The following is a 17438-nucleotide window of genomic DNA, read 5'->3' as shown; positions in this document are numbered from 1 at the left end:
AGGTATCTTTAAGCTCCCAGGTGATTCTAACGTGCAGCCAGGCCCCCTACCTGGACCCCTCCTTTCCCGCCTCAGCCCCTCCCCTGAGGCAGGCCAGGCAGGCCACCGAGGTCTTACCTTCTGGATCAAGCTGGCAAACTGCAGGTTTGCTGACTGTGAAATATTTAGGACTGTGCTGTAGGCGTTCTCGCCCTTGTTCTCCAGCAGGGCCTCCACTGCCACCCGCCGCCGTGTGCTCTCTATGATGAAAACCGTGGTGTCAAAGGACAGTGTGTACGCAGAGCAGTCCTGGGCAGGCTTCCTCAGCACCCTCTGGCAGTACTCCCTGTGGGAAAGAGACCAGCAGGAATCAGGCACATGGAATGGGGAATGCAGGGGTAGACCTCACTGGGCATGTATCACCTCTCCAATCAGCATGTTTTCCTTTTGGCTTTGGCTGCCAGGAAGCTCAGAGCTCAATATGGAGACAAGCCTGATTATTAGCCTAGATGGTTAGAATCTTTGCTTCTTCATCCTTCTACAAGGTTTGGATGTACTATTTCTATTTTTTATTTATTCTATTATTTATATTTTTATTGAAGTATAGTTGATTTACAATGTTGTGTTAGTTTCAGGTACAGCAAAGTGATTCAGACATATATATATATGTATACACACACACACACACACACACACACACACACACACACACACATACACACACACATATATTCTCAGATTCTTTTCCCTTATAGGTTATTATAAGATATTGAATATACTTCCCTGTGCTGTACAGTAGATCCTTGTTTTTTATCTATTTTTATATACAGTAGTGTTGTATTATTTCCATTTATTGTATATGTATCTTCTATCTAATCATTTCATAGTTGAATAAAAGCTGAGCATAAATTATTTTAAAATATATTACATAAATTTGAAATAGGATCAGTATTTTTCCTTGTCTGCCAGTTTCTTTTTTTTTATAAATTTATTTTATTTTAATTTATTTTTGGCCGCGTTGGGTCTTTGTTGCCGCACATGGGCTTTCTCTAGTTGCAGTGAGCGGGAACTACTCTTCGTGGCAGTGCATGGGCTTCTCATTGTGGTGGCTTCTCTTGTTGCGGAGCATGGGCCCTAGGCACGCGGGTTTCAGTAGTTGTGGCATATGGGCTCTACAGCGCAGGCTCAGTAGTTGTGGTGCACGGGCTTGGTTGCTTCACGGCATGTGGGACCTCCCTGGACCAGGGCTCGAACCCGTGTCCCCTGCATTGGCAGGCGGATTCTTAACCACTGCGCCACCAGGGAAGCCCTGTCAGTTTATTTCCTCCAGGGGATTGTGAGCACCCTACTCATCCTCTGCTAATCTCCTTAGTACTGAGCCCAAGTGGTCAGTCCATGGACCTTAGAAGTCATCTAGTCTGGGGGTTAGACAATGAACACCAAGAACTCTAGGTCCTCAGTCTCTACCTTTTATCTGTTTTATAGTGCAGGCTCCAAAGAAAGGATTCCTTTTCTAAACAAAAGTTTGAGGAGGTTGGATTAGACTAACAGTATTCATTTTACAGAGGAGGTCATTGAGGCCCAGAGAGGGCAAGGTATTTGCCTGAGGTCACACAGGAGTTAGAGGCAGAGCCTGAGCTAGAACCATGCTCCAAGTTCAGTGTTTGGTCCTCGCTGCCTAGGAGAAGCATGTGCAGGACTGTCATCCAGGGCCCTGGGAGGCTAGATCCACCAGCAGGGAAGGGAAAGGAGTCAGTGTGGGGGTGGGGAGAAGCCTACTCACATGGCTGTGGGCAGGTCACTGCGGGCGTCCAGCAGGAGGTCAGGGACACAGTGCTCATCCTCATTGCAGCCATTCCAGAAGGGTACCTGGGCCAGAGAGAGGCAGGTATGGGTGGCTGGGTAGGGCACCCTGAGCTTCCAGCCCCCATCTCTGCTGTGGGCCATCCCTTATCTCCACAGCACGCCAGCTCCTCTTTCTGCGGCACTAGACACTGGCTTTGTTTTTTCTGCCTTTTTCACAGCACCACGCTGCTATTTCTCATGCTTTGGCATAGACAGTCCCTTCTTTAGAACGTGGCTCAAAACTCAACTCCTCCCAGGTCCCTTTCAGTCCCTAGCTGAGCTGTTAGCACAGAACACCCACTTACCCAGTGCCAGTCAACACTGATTGATCATTTATTGCGGGGAGCAAGCTCTCTGTTACTGGGTATATAGGATGAGGAAGACACAGCTTCTGTTCTCAGCTCATGGGGAAGATGAGTGTGTGAACAAATAATTATAGTGTGAAATGTGCAAAAAAAAAAAATCTGTATGAGGAATAGAAGAGGCAGAGGGGAGGAAACAGTTATTTTGGCCCACAGATGAGAAGGCTTCAGAGAAATGACAGTAGGTCAGAGTTCCAAAGGATGACTGAGTTAGCTGGATGGACCAGAGGGAGAGGGAAGTCTGGGAGGAAGGACGAGTCTGTGCAAAGGGCCTGAGGCATGAAGCAGCATGGCAAGCTTGGGGAATGACGGCTGTTTAGTGTTGCTGTAGTAAGGGGTACAGGAGATGCCGAGATGGGCGGGGTCATGTCTTAACAGGGTCTTGGGGTCGTGTCCTCCCAGACCCACATATCGAAGGCTCCCTCTGGCTGCTGTGGGTGGATGGACTGGAAGGGTCAAGAGTAGAGGCAGAGAGACCACTAAGGACGCTGCTGCAATGTTCATGCAAGAGATGACGACGGTGTTGGTGTGGTAGTGTGTGTGTGTGTGTGTGTGTGTGTGTGTAAACAGGTTAGGAACCCCAGAGGTGAGAGCAGCAGGACCTGGAGTTCATCAGGACTAAAAGGGAGGAAAGGCTCCTGGATGTTGGCCAAGTTTCCTTTTGAGCGTCTGGAAGGGTGGCCGCACCATTCATTTATAAATGGAGGGGTTCAGTGGAGGGGATCAGTTTGGGGCACACTGAGTTTGAAGTGCCTGTGGCCCATCCAGGGAGAAGGGCTCAGCAGGTAGGCGGGTGTTCAAGTCTGGAGCTGAGGAGTAGAACTGTCCCCACCAGGAGCACAGCCTGAACCAGGGGAGGGGAGACAGGAGAGGCCAGGCGTACCTTATATTCACTAACTTCTCAGAGGGGAGCTCCCTGGCCCTCACTCAGATCCATGTGCTCTTATTTCAGACACGTTTCTATCAAGCCTGCCCCTTGGCTTCCCCATCACATGGTGGATTTGCAGCTCGAAGCAGCCAGCAAGGAAGACAGCAGAGCCGTATAAAGGAGGGCAAAGCGAGGCATTCAATGCCAGGACATAGCTCTAGACACTCTGGAAGCCCTCGGGGGCTTCACTGTATTCTAGCACTTATGTTCATCTTAGTGATTTCAAGTCTCTGAGGAAATACACCCCAGCCCGCCCAGCACACTGTTCAAGTGTGAAAACTATACAATAACCTTCAGAAAAATTTCTATCCACTTGATTAAAAGGGATAATTTAACATGATAAGTAACTGTTACACTCAACTGTATGGAATGGCTCATTCTCCCAAGAGGCAAGATTTTATGATACTAGAACAGTGCTGGGCATTGAGGAGAAGCTAAATAAGAATTTGTAGCAGAGAGATGGGAAGAATGTTTCTAATTTTCTGGGGGCTAGAAATCTATTTTAACAAGATTTTTAGACATTTAGCTGCTATCCAAAGCCCTTGGTAATATGCCCAGACTGACTTTTTCAGCTCTATTTCTCATCCTTTCTTTACGCTTCCCTTCACCCTGCTTGTTCCCACGTCCACACCTTGGCTATGCTGTCAGCTTTCCTGGAGTAAGCCCATCGTCCCCATCTCACGTCTATTCTAAAGGTCCAGGGGAAAGCTACCTCCTCCAGAAAGTCCCCCCTGACCTATCATCTGACCGCTTGATGACACTTCCTCTGAGCTTACTCCCCTCTTTGACTTGACCTATGACTCTTATCACCACCTTGCATCCGTATCATCAGCATCAGAGCAGAGAGTGCCGTGCACGTTCCTCTGCATCATGGGCTTCAACACGCTTATAGAATGAGTGACATGGACTCATTCATTTGCTATAGTGGCCTTGTGATGACTGTGATGGGAAAAATATTAAGATTCAGGGCACCCAGCTTTCCCCCTCTCGTGGCTCACTAACGAGGATTCCAGCTTTGCCAGGTCAGTATCTCCCCCTCTCCTGAACTGCGTTTTCAGACAGCCTCTCTTACACATCTGTGATGCAGAATCAGGAGAAGAGGGAAGGTGTGAAGGTTGAGGGGTGGGTGGTAGGATGTGGGAGCTCTGGGAAGAGGGAGGAGCTGAGGGGGCTGATGGGGGAGAATGAGAGCAGAGAGGGGATTTTCATAAGCCTTGCTCTTGACTATACAGTTCTTTTGTGTAGGAGAAATACAGGCAAGCACGTGAGTAATTCTGAAATTGTTGTTTGCTGGCTGGATTCTATATAGTGGGTTGGCCAAACAGTTTGTTTGGTTTTAAGTAAAAATAAAAGACACATTTTTCACTTTCACGAAGAACTTTATTGAACAATGTAGTCATTAACCGAATGAACTTTTTGGCCAACCCAATAATTCTCAGAGACACTGCTCAGAGGCTGGGCCTCGTAGGTCACGGCCTTAAGAGCACTGTGGTATATTTGAAAGTTGTTCCTAAATCCCTGGGGTTTATTTTGCCTGCTCTCCTAGCACGGCTCAGGCAGAATGGATAACTGTCTGACGTTTTCTTTGTGTGGGATTTATATGGAGTTGCAGATGCAGGGAGCATCTGAATATTAGATTACCAGAGAAGTCTGATGCCCTTAGAGCCAGGGATTAGAAAAGGTGGGTTTGGGGGGTGCAGAGGCAATGATGAGGCTAAAACTACTTATTTTTGGAATACTTGGAGCAGGCTAGGCGGACTGTTTGTTAATTAGTCGATCACTCAACAAGGGCAGACTAGGCTCTAGTGGTCGAATCATTCTCTCTGGCCTCCAGTGTCCTCGTCTGTCAATGAGGGAAGTGGGCGATTGAGAACTAAGGTCCCTTCGGGTCCTGTGAATCTCAGGACCCACTCCGGGCTCACTCTCTGCTGGGGATATGGGAGCCTTGCACAGGAGAAGGCCAGGTCCTTACCTTCAAGAAATTGCTCAGCACGAGTCATGAGGAAGGAGGGGAGGAGCCTGTTGGGAATTTGCGGGGCAGGAGGTGGGAAGGTGGGGCAGGGGAAGAACTCCTTTGTGCCTGTCACAAAGCCTGGGCTTCTGAGAGGAGGCGAGGGGAGGGGGTGGGGTGTGTGTCAGAGCTGCTGCCCTGGACACCAGGACTTACCGAGACTCTGAGGGTCGTGGGCCAGCCGTCATCCAGCATGGGGCCATAGTCGGGGTCCTCCAGGGAGTACTCGACGGAGAAGGTCACTGGCTTCACGTAGTCAGCAGTGTCCTGTGTGGGAGACGAGAACGGGGTGAGGACAGAGGGAACATCTGTGTCATAGCCAGGACCACTGAGAGAACTTCTACCTCCCGAAGCTGGGAGGGTAGCTGCCTCCTCAGCCCTGAGCGTGAGTCCATGGAGCTTAGCGTCCGTGAGTGCACAGAGGTTCCCAGATGGGTCCGTAGCAGGAGAGTGTTGCTCCTGGAAAGGGCCCTTGGCTCAGCATATGCCAACCCCTCTGCCTGCATGTTTCACCACCTCCTGCTCGTCCTTCAAGGTTGGGAACCTGTGTCCCCAACACCCCGGCCTCTAGGAAGCCAGGCAGCACCTCATCCCCACACTCTGTTCAGACCTGTTACTGACACACTTACGTGGCATCCAAACTACCTGATGGTGTGTCAATCCTCCTCTCTCTGAAGCCTCTGAGCACAGTCCTAGCGCTGTGACAAGGCTTAATAAATCAATGAATGAACAAAGTTGAACAAAATAGCGGCAATCCAGGGGATGCTTAGAGCTGCCTAAAAAATCCCCCAATCCCCCCCGCCCCCGCCATGGAACCCAAATCTTGACACCAGTGGCTTCCTTGTGTTAAGGCAATGACTTTCAAACTTGAGCTTGCATCAGAACCCCACCCTGGGAGGGGGCGGGGGTTAAAACACTGAGTCCCATCCCGAGAGTTTCTGATTCACTAGGTCTGGAATGGAGCTTGAGAACGTGCAATTCTAAAAAGTTCCTGGGTAATGAAGATGCCGCTGGTCTGGGGACCACACTTTGAGAACCAGCCCGTAAACACATCAGAGGGGCAACACTATTAACAGACACCAGGACTTCTTGTTTCTCTGACCTTTGCCCAGTGACTATGGGGGTCAGGTGGGCTCCGAGTGTCCCCTGCCTGTGTCTCCGAGGCTGGAGCTGTGGCTGGGTGTCTGCAGTTTCCAGGTGGATGCACCAGGCCCCCACTGGTTCTCCCGCTCTGCAGTCTGGCATCTCTCTCTTCCTCCCCCCAAGCCTGTCTATGCCACTGGTCCACCTTACCTGGTCTTCATTATTAGCTGATGCCTACTTATCCCTTCCTTCTGAGCCATGGCCCCGGCTGGCTGACCGCCGTCCTCTCTGCTAGACGTCATTGAGCCCACCTCCCTCCTTGAATTTCACCCCCTGCTTAAGAAATGGTGGGCATCTGAGAGCTGGCAAAGAAGAGATTTCAGAGGAGGGTAGAGTGAGGTGGGAAGTAGTGTGTCCCAGTGGCCTTTGCTCTGGGGCATGAGTATGGGATGGCCAAGGTCCAGGACACTGCCCCCTTCCTGGCCTCCTGAGGTCTGCTGGGGGCTCAGAACCAGCCTGGCACCAGCTGAGCTCTCTGCCTCTCCCACGGCAGCACCTCGCCCAGCTCCGTCCCCTTCCTGGAGAAGCTTGGGCTCTGTGGGTGGGGCTGCTGGGCATCTGGCTCACCAGGACATGGAAATTGATCCGCTCACAGTGTTCCTGGCTGGAGGAGAGCAGGGCAGCTCTGTTGGTGTACCGGTCCCCGCCCTCGTCCAGGTGGGCCCGCGGCGTGTACCGCCTCTCATCCATGGTGGCGTTATACCTGATGCCTAGAGGAAGGAGAGGGCAAGCCATGGAGGTGGAGCCACATTTCCATTGAAGACTGTTTGCCTCTCTTTAAAAATAGCCTTTGGAAAGTCATCCTCCTCCAGGAAGCCCTCCAGGCTGGCCAGGGGAAGTGCTGCTCCTCTCCCCTCACAAGGCTCAGTGTAGGCAGGAAACTCCCACACAGAGAGCGAGCGATACAGTGAGAAAGGGTAAAGGAAGGAACTAAAGGAAGAGGGAGGCAGAAGGAGGAGAAAAGAAGATGGAGTTGACAGTAAGGCATAAAGAAAGAGGAAAAGATGGAGGGGAGAGTGAATGCAGTGGAAGAGGAGGGGAGACAGGATGAGGGGTCAGGATGATGCTTCCATTTGAGCCACTCCTGGCATCAACACACCTCTCCACCTCTCCCATCACCTTCCCGGGCCTCGCCCTCGGCTCTAGGATCCCGTCAGGTCTGGGTCCGAGCCTCTGCAGGTGGCAGTTCCCATCACACTAGGGAGGGCTGGCCAGGTCCTGCCCACCAGCTCCTCAAACCTAAGGCTGTTCTGGGGTTTAAGGCCTGCAGCCTCCTCCCCTTCAACTAGGCTGATCTTTTGCTAAATGCTGGAGAGGTTCAGCCCCTTCTCCAGTACCCCAGCAGCACTCTGGGTGCACAGGTTCTTGGCATCATTCTCCTATCATAGAAAGAAGCTGAAAGAAGGACACAACCACCCAGGCCTGCCTTTGTTCTCATCGTCCTTCTGGGACACCCGTTTTTTAATCATCTGGTCGGTCCTGCTCCTTGGCTGAGACGCTCTCTGTGGTCCCAAATTCCTGCACAGGTCTAACCTGGTGCTGGAACCTGTAGCTGCCACTTGCTGGGGCTGCCTGGGCCCAGGGCTGTCATAAGCAGGTGTCTGATCCCAGCCTTGGCTGGGAGTGATGGACCCTCAGAAGGAAACTGCCCTGCTGTGGACTCACACCTACTCTGAGCAATGACCACTGCTACTCGGGTCTTCATCTGCCTGACCCCCTGGTTACTAGCTCCCCCTCCTGCGTCTGACTCTTTCTCTGAATCTGACTTCACAGCTTCCACACCCCAGACTGTTCCACTGCTTCCAGTCCCCTGTTCTGATCCACACACTCTCTCTGACTATTTCCTGCTTCCCCAACCTCTCCCACGTTGGTCACCACTGCTTACTGCCATCCTCGCTGTGGCAATGAGATGCCCTCCCTGCCCCCCGGAATCAGAGCATTGAATGGGCATCTAGAAGTCATCAAATGTGGCTCTAGGTGTGACCTGGCACTTAAAACCCATTTCAGCAAAAGCCCAGGTTTAGAAACAGAGCAAATGCAAAGCCCATGGGGGAGAGATTGGAGCTGGGGAAGTGGGGAGGGGGTAGATTTACCGACTGTTGAAGTTTGGTAATGAGGTGCCAGGAAGACGGGTGTGAAGCAGAGGAAGGCGGCCAGGCAGGTGGCGTCTCTGCCGCTGCGTTTGCAATCCCTGTGAAAGATGTTGATCTTGGACGGCTCAAAGTGGAGGCTGGCATTGATCTGAACCACAGGGCGGGACCTTCAGGAGGAGGGAGAGAAGCAGGGGTTGGGTGGGGTACAAGACTGCTCTGCTGGGACCCAGGGAAAGGTGGAGAGCCAGATGGAATGGGATCTGTAAAACCCCCACTGGGAGTGAGGCAGTGGTGGGGCATGCAGGGAGGGGGTCCAGGTGTCACAGGATTGGGCAAAAAAAGTGTACAGGTGGATGAAGGGCAGGCTAAGCAACCTCACAGCCCCTTGAGGCAGCCCTTCATCATTTTCCTAGGGGCTGTGCTTGCTGCAGACCATACTGACATCCTTTTGCCTTCTCATCACTTCAACCCTGCATGTACATCAGAGTAATCTGGAGAGCTTTAAAAAATTCTGATGCCCAAACTAGAACAAAACATTTTAAAATTTGTATGGAAAAACAAAAGACCCCCAAAAGCCAAAGCAATCCTGAGAAAGAAAAACAGAGCTGGAGGAATCAGGCTCCCTGACTTCAGACTATACTACAAAGCTACAGTAATCAAAACAGTATGGGACTGGCACAAAAACAGAAATATAGATCAATGGAACAGGATAGAAAGCCCAGAAATAAACTCACACACCTATGGTCAATTAATCTATGACAAAGGAGGCAAGAATATACAATGGAGAAAAGACAGTCTCTTCAATAAGTGGTGCTGGGAAAACTGGACAGCTGCATGCAAAAGAATGAAACCAGAACATTCTCTAACACCATACACAAAAATAAATTCGAAATGGATTAAAGACCTAAATGTAAGACCAGACACTATAAAACTCTTAGAGGAAAACATAGAACACTCTTTGACATAAATTGCAGCAATATCTTTCTGGATCCACCTCCTAGAGTAATGAAAATAAAAACAAAAATAAACAAATGGGACCTAATTAAAATTAAAAGCTTTTGCACAGCAAAGGAAACCGTAAACAAAACAAAAAGACAACCCACAGAATGGGAGAAAATATTTGCAAAAGAAGCAACCGACAAGGGATTAATCTCCAAAATATACAAACAGCTCATGCAGCTCAATATCAAAAAAACAAACAACCCAATCAAAAAAGGGGCAGAAGACCTAAATAGACATTTCTCCAAAGAAGACATATGGATGGCCAGAAAGATGTTCAACATTGCTAATTATTAGAGAAGTGCAAATCAAAACTACAATGAGGTATCACCTCACAACAGTCAGAATGGCCATGATCAAAAAGTCTGCAAACAATAAATGATGGAAAGGGTATGGAGAAAAGGGAACCCTCCTACACTACTGGTGGGAATGTAAATTGGTACAGTCACTATGGAGAACAGTATGGAGGTTCCTTAAAAAACTAAAAATAGAATTATCATATGATCCAGCAATCCCACTCCTGGGCATATATCCAGAGAAAACAATGATTTGAAAAGATACATGCACCCCAATATTCACTGCAGCACTATTTACAATAGCCAAGCTATGGAAGCAACCTAAATGTCCATTGACTGATGAATGGATAAAGAAGAAGTGGTACATATATACAATGGAATATTACTCATCCATAAAAAAGAATGAAATAATGTCATTTGCAGCAACATGGATGGACCTGGAGATGATCATACTAAGTGAAGTCAGTCAGAGAAAGATAAATATCATATGATATCACTTACATGTGGAATCTTAAAAAGTGATACAAAGGAACTTATTTACAAAACAGAAACAGACTCACAGACTTTGAAAAAGAATTTATGGTTACCAAAGGGGAAACGTGGTGGGAGGGATAAATTAGAGGAGTTTGGGATTAACATATACACACTACTACATATAAAATAGATAATCAACAAGGACCTACTGTGTAGCACAGGGAACTCTACTCAATATTCTGTAGTAACCTACATGGGAAAAGAATCTGAAAAAGAATAGATATATGTATATATATAATGGAATCAATTGCTGTACACCTGTATAACATTGTAAATCAACTATACTCCAATATAAAATAAAAATTAAATTAAAAACATCCTGATGCCCAAGTTGCTCTCCAGGTCAGATCCAACAAGAATAGGCATCACCATGTCTTAAAGCAGTGCTTCTCAGATTTTAATACATTTGTGCATTTCCTGGGGCTCTGGTTAAAATGCAGATCCAGCATTTCTAGCAAGCTCTCAGGTGATGCTAGTGCTGTTGGTCTCTGGACCACACTTTGGAGAGCGTGGGTGTTAAAGCACCCCAGGTGATTCCAATGTGCACCCAAAGTAGAGAATAACTCATTGTTCCAGAGACCTGCCCCCAGCCATCCATCCCAACACTGCCCCATCCAGACAGCCAAGGAAATGCCAATTTACACTTCTATTGTCTAAGTCAATCAGAGTTAGGGAAGGGAAATATTGTTTCTCCAAACTATGCATTTATGTAAAAAGAAATAAGTGTAGTGTGTTTTAGATGCTTCAGACTTTTAGCCTGATTATCTGTGCTAATACTCTGCTCTTCGTAGTGGAAGAGGGATGGCGCCTCCTCTGTACTGTGGAGTGAGAAGGACGGGTTTGAGTCTTGGCTGCAACTGGGCAGGTCCCACGATCTCTCTGATGCGGAATTGTGAGAACCAAAGCAGGTAAGTGAGAACGCCTTCTGTTTGGAAACACACACCTGAGAGGCTTTAAAAATTACTGCTGCCTGGGCCCCTGCCCTAGAAATTCTGCTTTCAGTGGTCTGGGTAAAACCTGGGCAATGAGAGTTTTAAAAGCTCCCAGGTGATCCTAAGGGCAGTCATGTTTGAGATCCATGGAGTTTGACTATGAAGTCTTCCCAGAGGGCTCCAGCCCACAGTTTCGGCACTACTCAGGTAGCATTTAGGTTTAGACCTCACACGCTAGGGCTTGACTGAGTCCTTTCTGTGAGACTGATTCTTTTGATGTATGTGTGCATATACCTTGCTTCCTGTAAAGGACTTAGTTTATGTGTCACCCTACAGACCCCAGAGGCCATGTCTACCCTCTACCCTGGGTCTTGTTCACCTGAATTGCAACGCAGTGAATACATTTAGCCCAAGCTGCTGTTGCTACCAAAGACCTGCAGAGCAGACCTTCAGGGAGAGGCCGTGGAGCCGGTGCTGGACCCGCAGAGACCCTGCTTGCCTAGAGGGCCAGGGGACACCACCTGGAGGCGTGGGGCAGCTGATGCTTTGGCCATGACACAGGGGGACATGAGGAGCCCGCAGATACGCTGCTCCCCATTGCTCCCCTAAGGGACCGTTGCAGGAAGCAGAGGCTGTATTCCTTCCTCCTCTCTGGAGATGCTGGAGCAGGGAGCTGCCCCAGGCGTGAGGCTGCAGCTCGTTCAGTAACTAACGACCTCTCATATCTCTCTCCTCCTTTCCTGTTTCAGTTTCCCTTGACCCTCACTTCCGTCCCTGGGGCTGAAGCCCCTTCCAGGGCGCAGGCGCAGAAGCTTTAGCCTCAGGCTCTGTTTTCTTGGGAACTTGGACTAAGACATTTCCCGACTGGATCGTGATATTCTTGAGGACCAAGAACATGAAGAGTCTCCCTGTGAAGTCACAGGATATCTCTGTTTAACGTCTTTCTTAAGTTGTATGAAAAATGTGATTGCGTTTATATAAAATTATATGCAGGGGGAAATAGGCTGGTAGGGAAATATACCAAAATGTTAATAGTGGTAATGTTAAGGTGATGAAACTGAGTGATTTATTTTACAAATTTTCTTTAAGTTATTGTATTTATAATGAAAAGTATCAACATATAAAAAACTAGCTCAAATTAAAATTTTTTTTGGTTCAAAAAGTGTCTGACACATCGCATGGTAAAATATTTAGATGGACTTTTAGAAAGCGCCCCGCCCCCCTTTTTTTTTAAAGCTGTAGACCATTGCTAAGTAGAGACCCTAAGTGCAAATGTATGACAAATATCTGATGGAATGGTGCAGAAATGAGGCCCTGAAAAAGGAAACCAGGGGTCAGATGGGGTTTGGAGGAAAGAAATCCTCTCTCACACTGGGGTAGAAGGGAGAGCCTCCCAGCTGATGAGAATATTCTCAGTCTGTCCTTTAAAGTAGCTTTAGAAGCTGAGTGGAAGAAATGACCAAGTAGCCAGAACTTTTAGGAAAAATTCTACGAGGGGCTTTTTGCCACTGAATTGCTCTAAAATCTTAGCAGTCCACTGAGAAGAGGGATTTGGACTTCAAAATAACTTACAGTGATTCCATGAAAAGGAAATTTGTAGTTGCAACGGGATAAGAACAGGGTGCATTTGGCTCACAGCGATTAAAGACAAGAGACAGAGATCCTAAAGTGTATCTTTTAAACCCTGTATCCATCATGACCCTCAGGAGAGCCCAAGAGTCAAGAAAAACGGGGAACCAACCAGAGAATCACGGCGTTGCCAAGGGCGCCCACAGTCAGGTCCACAAGCCCGTCCTCGTCGAGGTCCAATTGCCCATGGATGCTGCAGCCAAAATACTGGAGGCCTGGAGCCAGCTCTGAGGCAGCGATTCTCTGCAGGGAGTGGAAGGAAAGAGCTGGGCATGGGCACCCTAAGGGGTAGATGCAATTGGGAGCCCTGGAGACAGCCTGTTTGAAATCATCAGGAAGCTTCCCCGGTCCAAAGCTATCTCCTCTCCTGGTCCATTATGGCACCTGAAATTCCTGCCATTAAGTCATTCTTTTAGATTAAAATAGTGTGTCATAAAAGTGTTCCCCACTGAAGAGGGAAGGGGGAGGGGCAAGATAGGGGTAGGGGATAAAGAGGTACAAACTATTATGTATACAATAAATAAGCTATGAGGATATATCGTACAACACAGGGAATATAGCCAATGTTTTATAATAACTATACATGGAGTATAACCTTTAAAAATTGTGAACCACTGTGTTGTAACTTATATCGTACATCAACTACACTTCAATTAAAAAAAAAAGAATTCCCCACTGGGTGTAAATACACATCACCTGGCAGGTAACCCACCATTATCTCTAACTGTGGTATATCTTACTAATAAAATAGGTAGGCAAAAGTGATGACCTGAGGGGACTTGGGATGGGTCACTTTTGGGAAGAGAGTACTGTTTCCAGCCTGAGGCACTTCCAGAGAAGAGGAGCCCAAACAGGCGTTCTCCACGTGTAGTCAATTGCATGAATACATATGAGGGCCAGTGAGGTTCGGGTCCTTGGGATTGTGTTGCTGTTGCTGGGGAGATAAAGTTAAGCAGGGAGAGGGTATCCAAAGGGGTGATGGGAAGGGCTTGAAGACAAATGCACCCATTTCAAAATTTCGATTTGAGGCAAGTTCCCTTTTCCTGTGTGAGGACGGGGCGTGAGCTACCAGGACTCCAAGTCCTAGCTCCATCCGTCTACCAGGGAGGGGGGCGTTACCTGCTTCGGTGTCTTGAGGATGTTGCCCTGGAAGCCGTGGAAGATATAGATGACTCCTCTGTGGTTGTCCTCCAGAGGGGCTCCCACCACCACGTCGTTGTAGGAATCTTGATTGAGGTCCTGAACCGAGGCGATGGAGGAGCCGAATCGGGCATTCTGGTAACTGTGGGAATCCTTCAGTGTTCCATCGTAAACAAACCGGTTCTGCGAAACCAGTGTCAGGAAGAGGCTCAGGGGGACTTGGCAAGGGCTCTCTGGGTCGTGACCCGCTCTGGCCTGCAGCATCCCCTCTGCGTTTCCCCATTTCTCTCCTGCTATATAAGCCCAATGACAGAAGAGGTTCCCATCCTCCCCCACTCCACAGGTGTGGACACCTGATCAAGACAGGGATCAGGTGCCCCTGGAAAGCTGGCCAGCCTCCACGCTCCGTACCTGTCTCAGGTTGTAGATGTACACCCTGCCCCGCTCTCCGCCCTCGCTGAAGTACATGGGTGCGCCCACCAGCAGGACATCAGTCACACCGTCTCCATCGACGTCCACTGAGGTGATCTCGCTCCCGTAGTAAGAGCCTATCTGCGGCACAGGGATGGGGAGAGGGGCGTGGGGCTGGGCTACTGGGAGGCCTCTGCTCGCCAGTGGATGGAAACTGAGGACAGCCTTTGACTCGGAATTTTTGCCGCACAGATGAGAAGGTCCCTCCCTCTTTTCTCCTTCTGTTATCCATCCCGCCCCCACTTGGCTTTCCATTATTTAATTTTATTGATTGCCATTTATTCTGTAAGTGATACATTATAATGGCAAAAGGTGAGCAAAATAAAAGCAACAGATGAAGAAGAAAATAAAAGTCACCCACGGTCCCAACAACCAACTGTACCATGGATGTTTCAGTATATTTTTCCTCTGGACTGTTTTCTCTAGGGGGTGTGTATGGTTTTATTTTTACAATCTGGGATCGGACTGGATGTATAGTTTATATATTCTGATTTTTTAAATAAAACAATGGATCATGAGTATTTTCTCCGACGTGTTATATTTTTTTCCTACAACATGATCATTGGTGATTCTCTAATATTCCGAATTACACGTGCGCCAAATGTGTTTAATCAATCCTCTGTTGCTGGACATTTAGCTCACTTTCAATTTTTTATATTCCAAATACTCTGGGCTTAGCACCTTGGGTGATAACTTATGATTTCTTTTCAGTATTTGAGCACTGACTGTGTTCCTCTCCCACCATGGGTGCCGTGTTCCCCCCTTCAGTGAGGGCACCACCTGACCACTCGGTTAGAAACCTAAGGGTCCTCCCTGGCTCCACCCTCCACCTCTCCCGCCTGCAGTCTCCCCGCAAGTCCACCTGGTGGATGCCAAACATGTCCCGAATCCATCTACTTCCCGCCTCCTCCGATGCTTCTCCCCCATGTGGGGCACCTTCCAAATCCCCACCCCCTCCAGGATGGCCCCTCCAGCCCACCACTGCGGGGAGCTAGAGTGGCCTCCAGCAGCTGACCATGCCGCTTCCTTGCTTTGGGGGAAAATGTCCAAACTCTTCAGTGTGACCTTCCTAGACCAGCCTCTGTCCCCTACCCTCTGGCTCCCACATCCCCTCTAGACATACCAAGTGATTTCTCCTCTCCAAAAGCCCCCCGGCTCCAGCTGGCTTCCCAGCTTCCCCCTGCACATACTTTTCTCTGGCCTGTACCCTCTCCCCTCCTCTCTCGCCCGGTAACGTCTATCGTCCTTCAGGTCAGTGCCTGTTAGAAGCACCCCTGCCCTTCCCTACTCCACTCCCTGCAATGGTCCCTCCTCCATGCTCCCCCAGCCCCGGCTCCCTCCACCAGCGCCTCTGGACAGTGGGAGCTGTGCCTGTCCTGTTCCCTCCAGGCATGGGTGCCGTGCCTGGCACGCAGGAGGTACTCAGTAAATGTTTATAGGAGCAAGGGGTCGCTCAGGAAAGAAGAGGAGCCCTTCCCAAGGACAGGCCCTGCGTGAGACGCTTTACAGCCTCAGGTTAGCTTGTGTGAGCCTCACGTTGTCTTGGGAGAGATTATCGTCCTTATTTTACAGGGGAGGAATTGAAGCTCAGAGAGTTCAAGTCACTTGCCCAAGGTCAGAAGGCTGGTCACAGCCAAACTGGGTTGGAACTCTGATCTATCTGACCCTCAAGCCAATGATTCTCCCTCCCTGGCTTAGGGTGTTTTCAGAAGAAATTTATCCTCAAGCATTAAGAGCTTTTAACCGAGGAGAACGATAAAAATACAGAAGAGGGAAAAAGGAAATCATAAACACGGGGTGGGGGGGAAGAGATGCGCCCACATGAAATAATTAAGAGGCGAACAGAGAGCAAAGAGGGAGGCGGAGGGAGACCCTGTCTCAACATGTGGCCTCAGCTATGTGGGTCACGGTGATTTGGAATCCACTTAACTTAGCTGCCTTCAGCGCTGCGGTTTCTCATTCGGATGTTGGAGATGGAACCAGGCAGTATAAATGTCATAAATTCATCAGCGAATTCCCTTCAGCTCTCAAGGTCTAGCCTAGGGTTCCCGACAGAGCCAGCCCTGGGTAGAGTGTGGGTGGGCAGGGTGGAAGCTGGGGCCAGAGCAGTGCCCAGGTCCGCCAGTGCCCTGGGATGGGAAGAGGAATGGTGGAAGGATGGCTCCCTGTAGCTAGAGGGATTTAGGTTTGACCCGGTGAAGAACATGTCCTCATGGTGACAGGCCAAGGGCAGTAGAAAATGCAGGAGACAGGGCAGTTCCCAGGCTCTGGAGGGCGGGGGGTGAGCCCAGAATAACAATAAGGGCCTGGACAGGGCTCAGCTCAGGCCCAGGGCACTATGGATGCCGGATGCTGCCGGGCAGGAGGGGCCGTGGCCTGGTCTAGGGATGGTTGGGGGTCAGGAGGTAGCACAATGTAGACAGCCCCACCAAGAGTCCTGGATTCTGAACTTGACCCAGCCGTGAATCTACCCTATAACCTTGGAAAAGCTATGTTCCTTCTCAGGACCACAGTTTTCCTGGGCTATTGAAATGACTTGGATCAGAACCCTGTTTTCTGATCTTTTCACCATCATTGCCTCTTATCATAGCTTTCCAGCTTGCATTCATGACCATCCAACACAAGACTCTTAGCAGCACAGCCTGGTTGCCCACCACATCCGGGGCGGTGACACTGGCAGCCGTACAGTTCTGCATTGTGCCCATTCCGGGAAAGGAAAGAAGCTGGCATCTTGGTGAACCCGTGGGGCCGTGCTATGGGTGGAGGCAGGACTCCTCTCACTTCTGGTAGCGCCAAGGTGGCTTGAGGAACACGAGTGCCCCTTCAGGATGTCTACGGGCCCTGGCAGCCCAAGCTGGGAGGCTATAGCCTGGATGCTGCCTCTGGCCCTGAACTCTAGACATGACCAGAAAGAGACTGGTAGTTGGGGGCAGAGGTCGGGCCAAGGCACCAGAGACGAGGGCTCCATGAAGTGCGGGCTAGCAAATTCTCCTGGGTTCTCTTGCTGTGGCAGGGACCAGGCCTGGCTTCCTGGGGAAGGAGCATCAGCTCTAAGGCGGGTGTGTAAGGCGGGTGG

The 17438-nt window shown here is 49.4% G+C and overlaps 1 protein-coding gene across 1 annotated transcript in view; it reads right to left on the bottom strand.

Annotated features, from left to right (window-relative positions):
• ITGA11 (integrin subunit alpha 11) overlaps positions 1 to 17438 on the bottom strand; it is a 124088-nt gene that overhangs the window by 15392 nt on the left and 91258 nt on the right. The window contains exons 13-20 of the mRNA XM_079912011.1: positions 14303 to 14443; positions 13871 to 14074; positions 12864 to 12994; positions 8362 to 8528; positions 6836 to 6978; positions 5282 to 5392; positions 1763 to 1848; positions 118 to 325 (exon numbers count right to left, since the gene is read on the bottom strand). Coding sequence (XP_079768137.1) covers positions 118 to 325; positions 1763 to 1848; positions 5282 to 5392; positions 6836 to 6978; positions 8362 to 8528; positions 12864 to 12994; positions 13871 to 14074; positions 14303 to 14443 — 1191 coding nt within the window. The remainder of the gene's footprint in view (positions 1 to 117; positions 326 to 1762; positions 1849 to 5281; positions 5393 to 6835; positions 6979 to 8361; positions 8529 to 12863; positions 12995 to 13870; positions 14075 to 14302; positions 14444 to 17438) is intronic.

This window comes from Stenella coeruleoalba (genome assembly GCF_951394435.1).
Source record: "Stenella coeruleoalba genome assembly, chromosome: 2".
In the NCBI taxonomy this organism is placed as follows: domain Eukaryota; kingdom Metazoa; phylum Chordata; class Mammalia; order Artiodactyla; family Delphinidae; genus Stenella; species Stenella coeruleoalba.
Note: the sequence above shows the minus strand (reverse complement) of the source record. Positions and strands in the feature narration are given on the sequence as shown.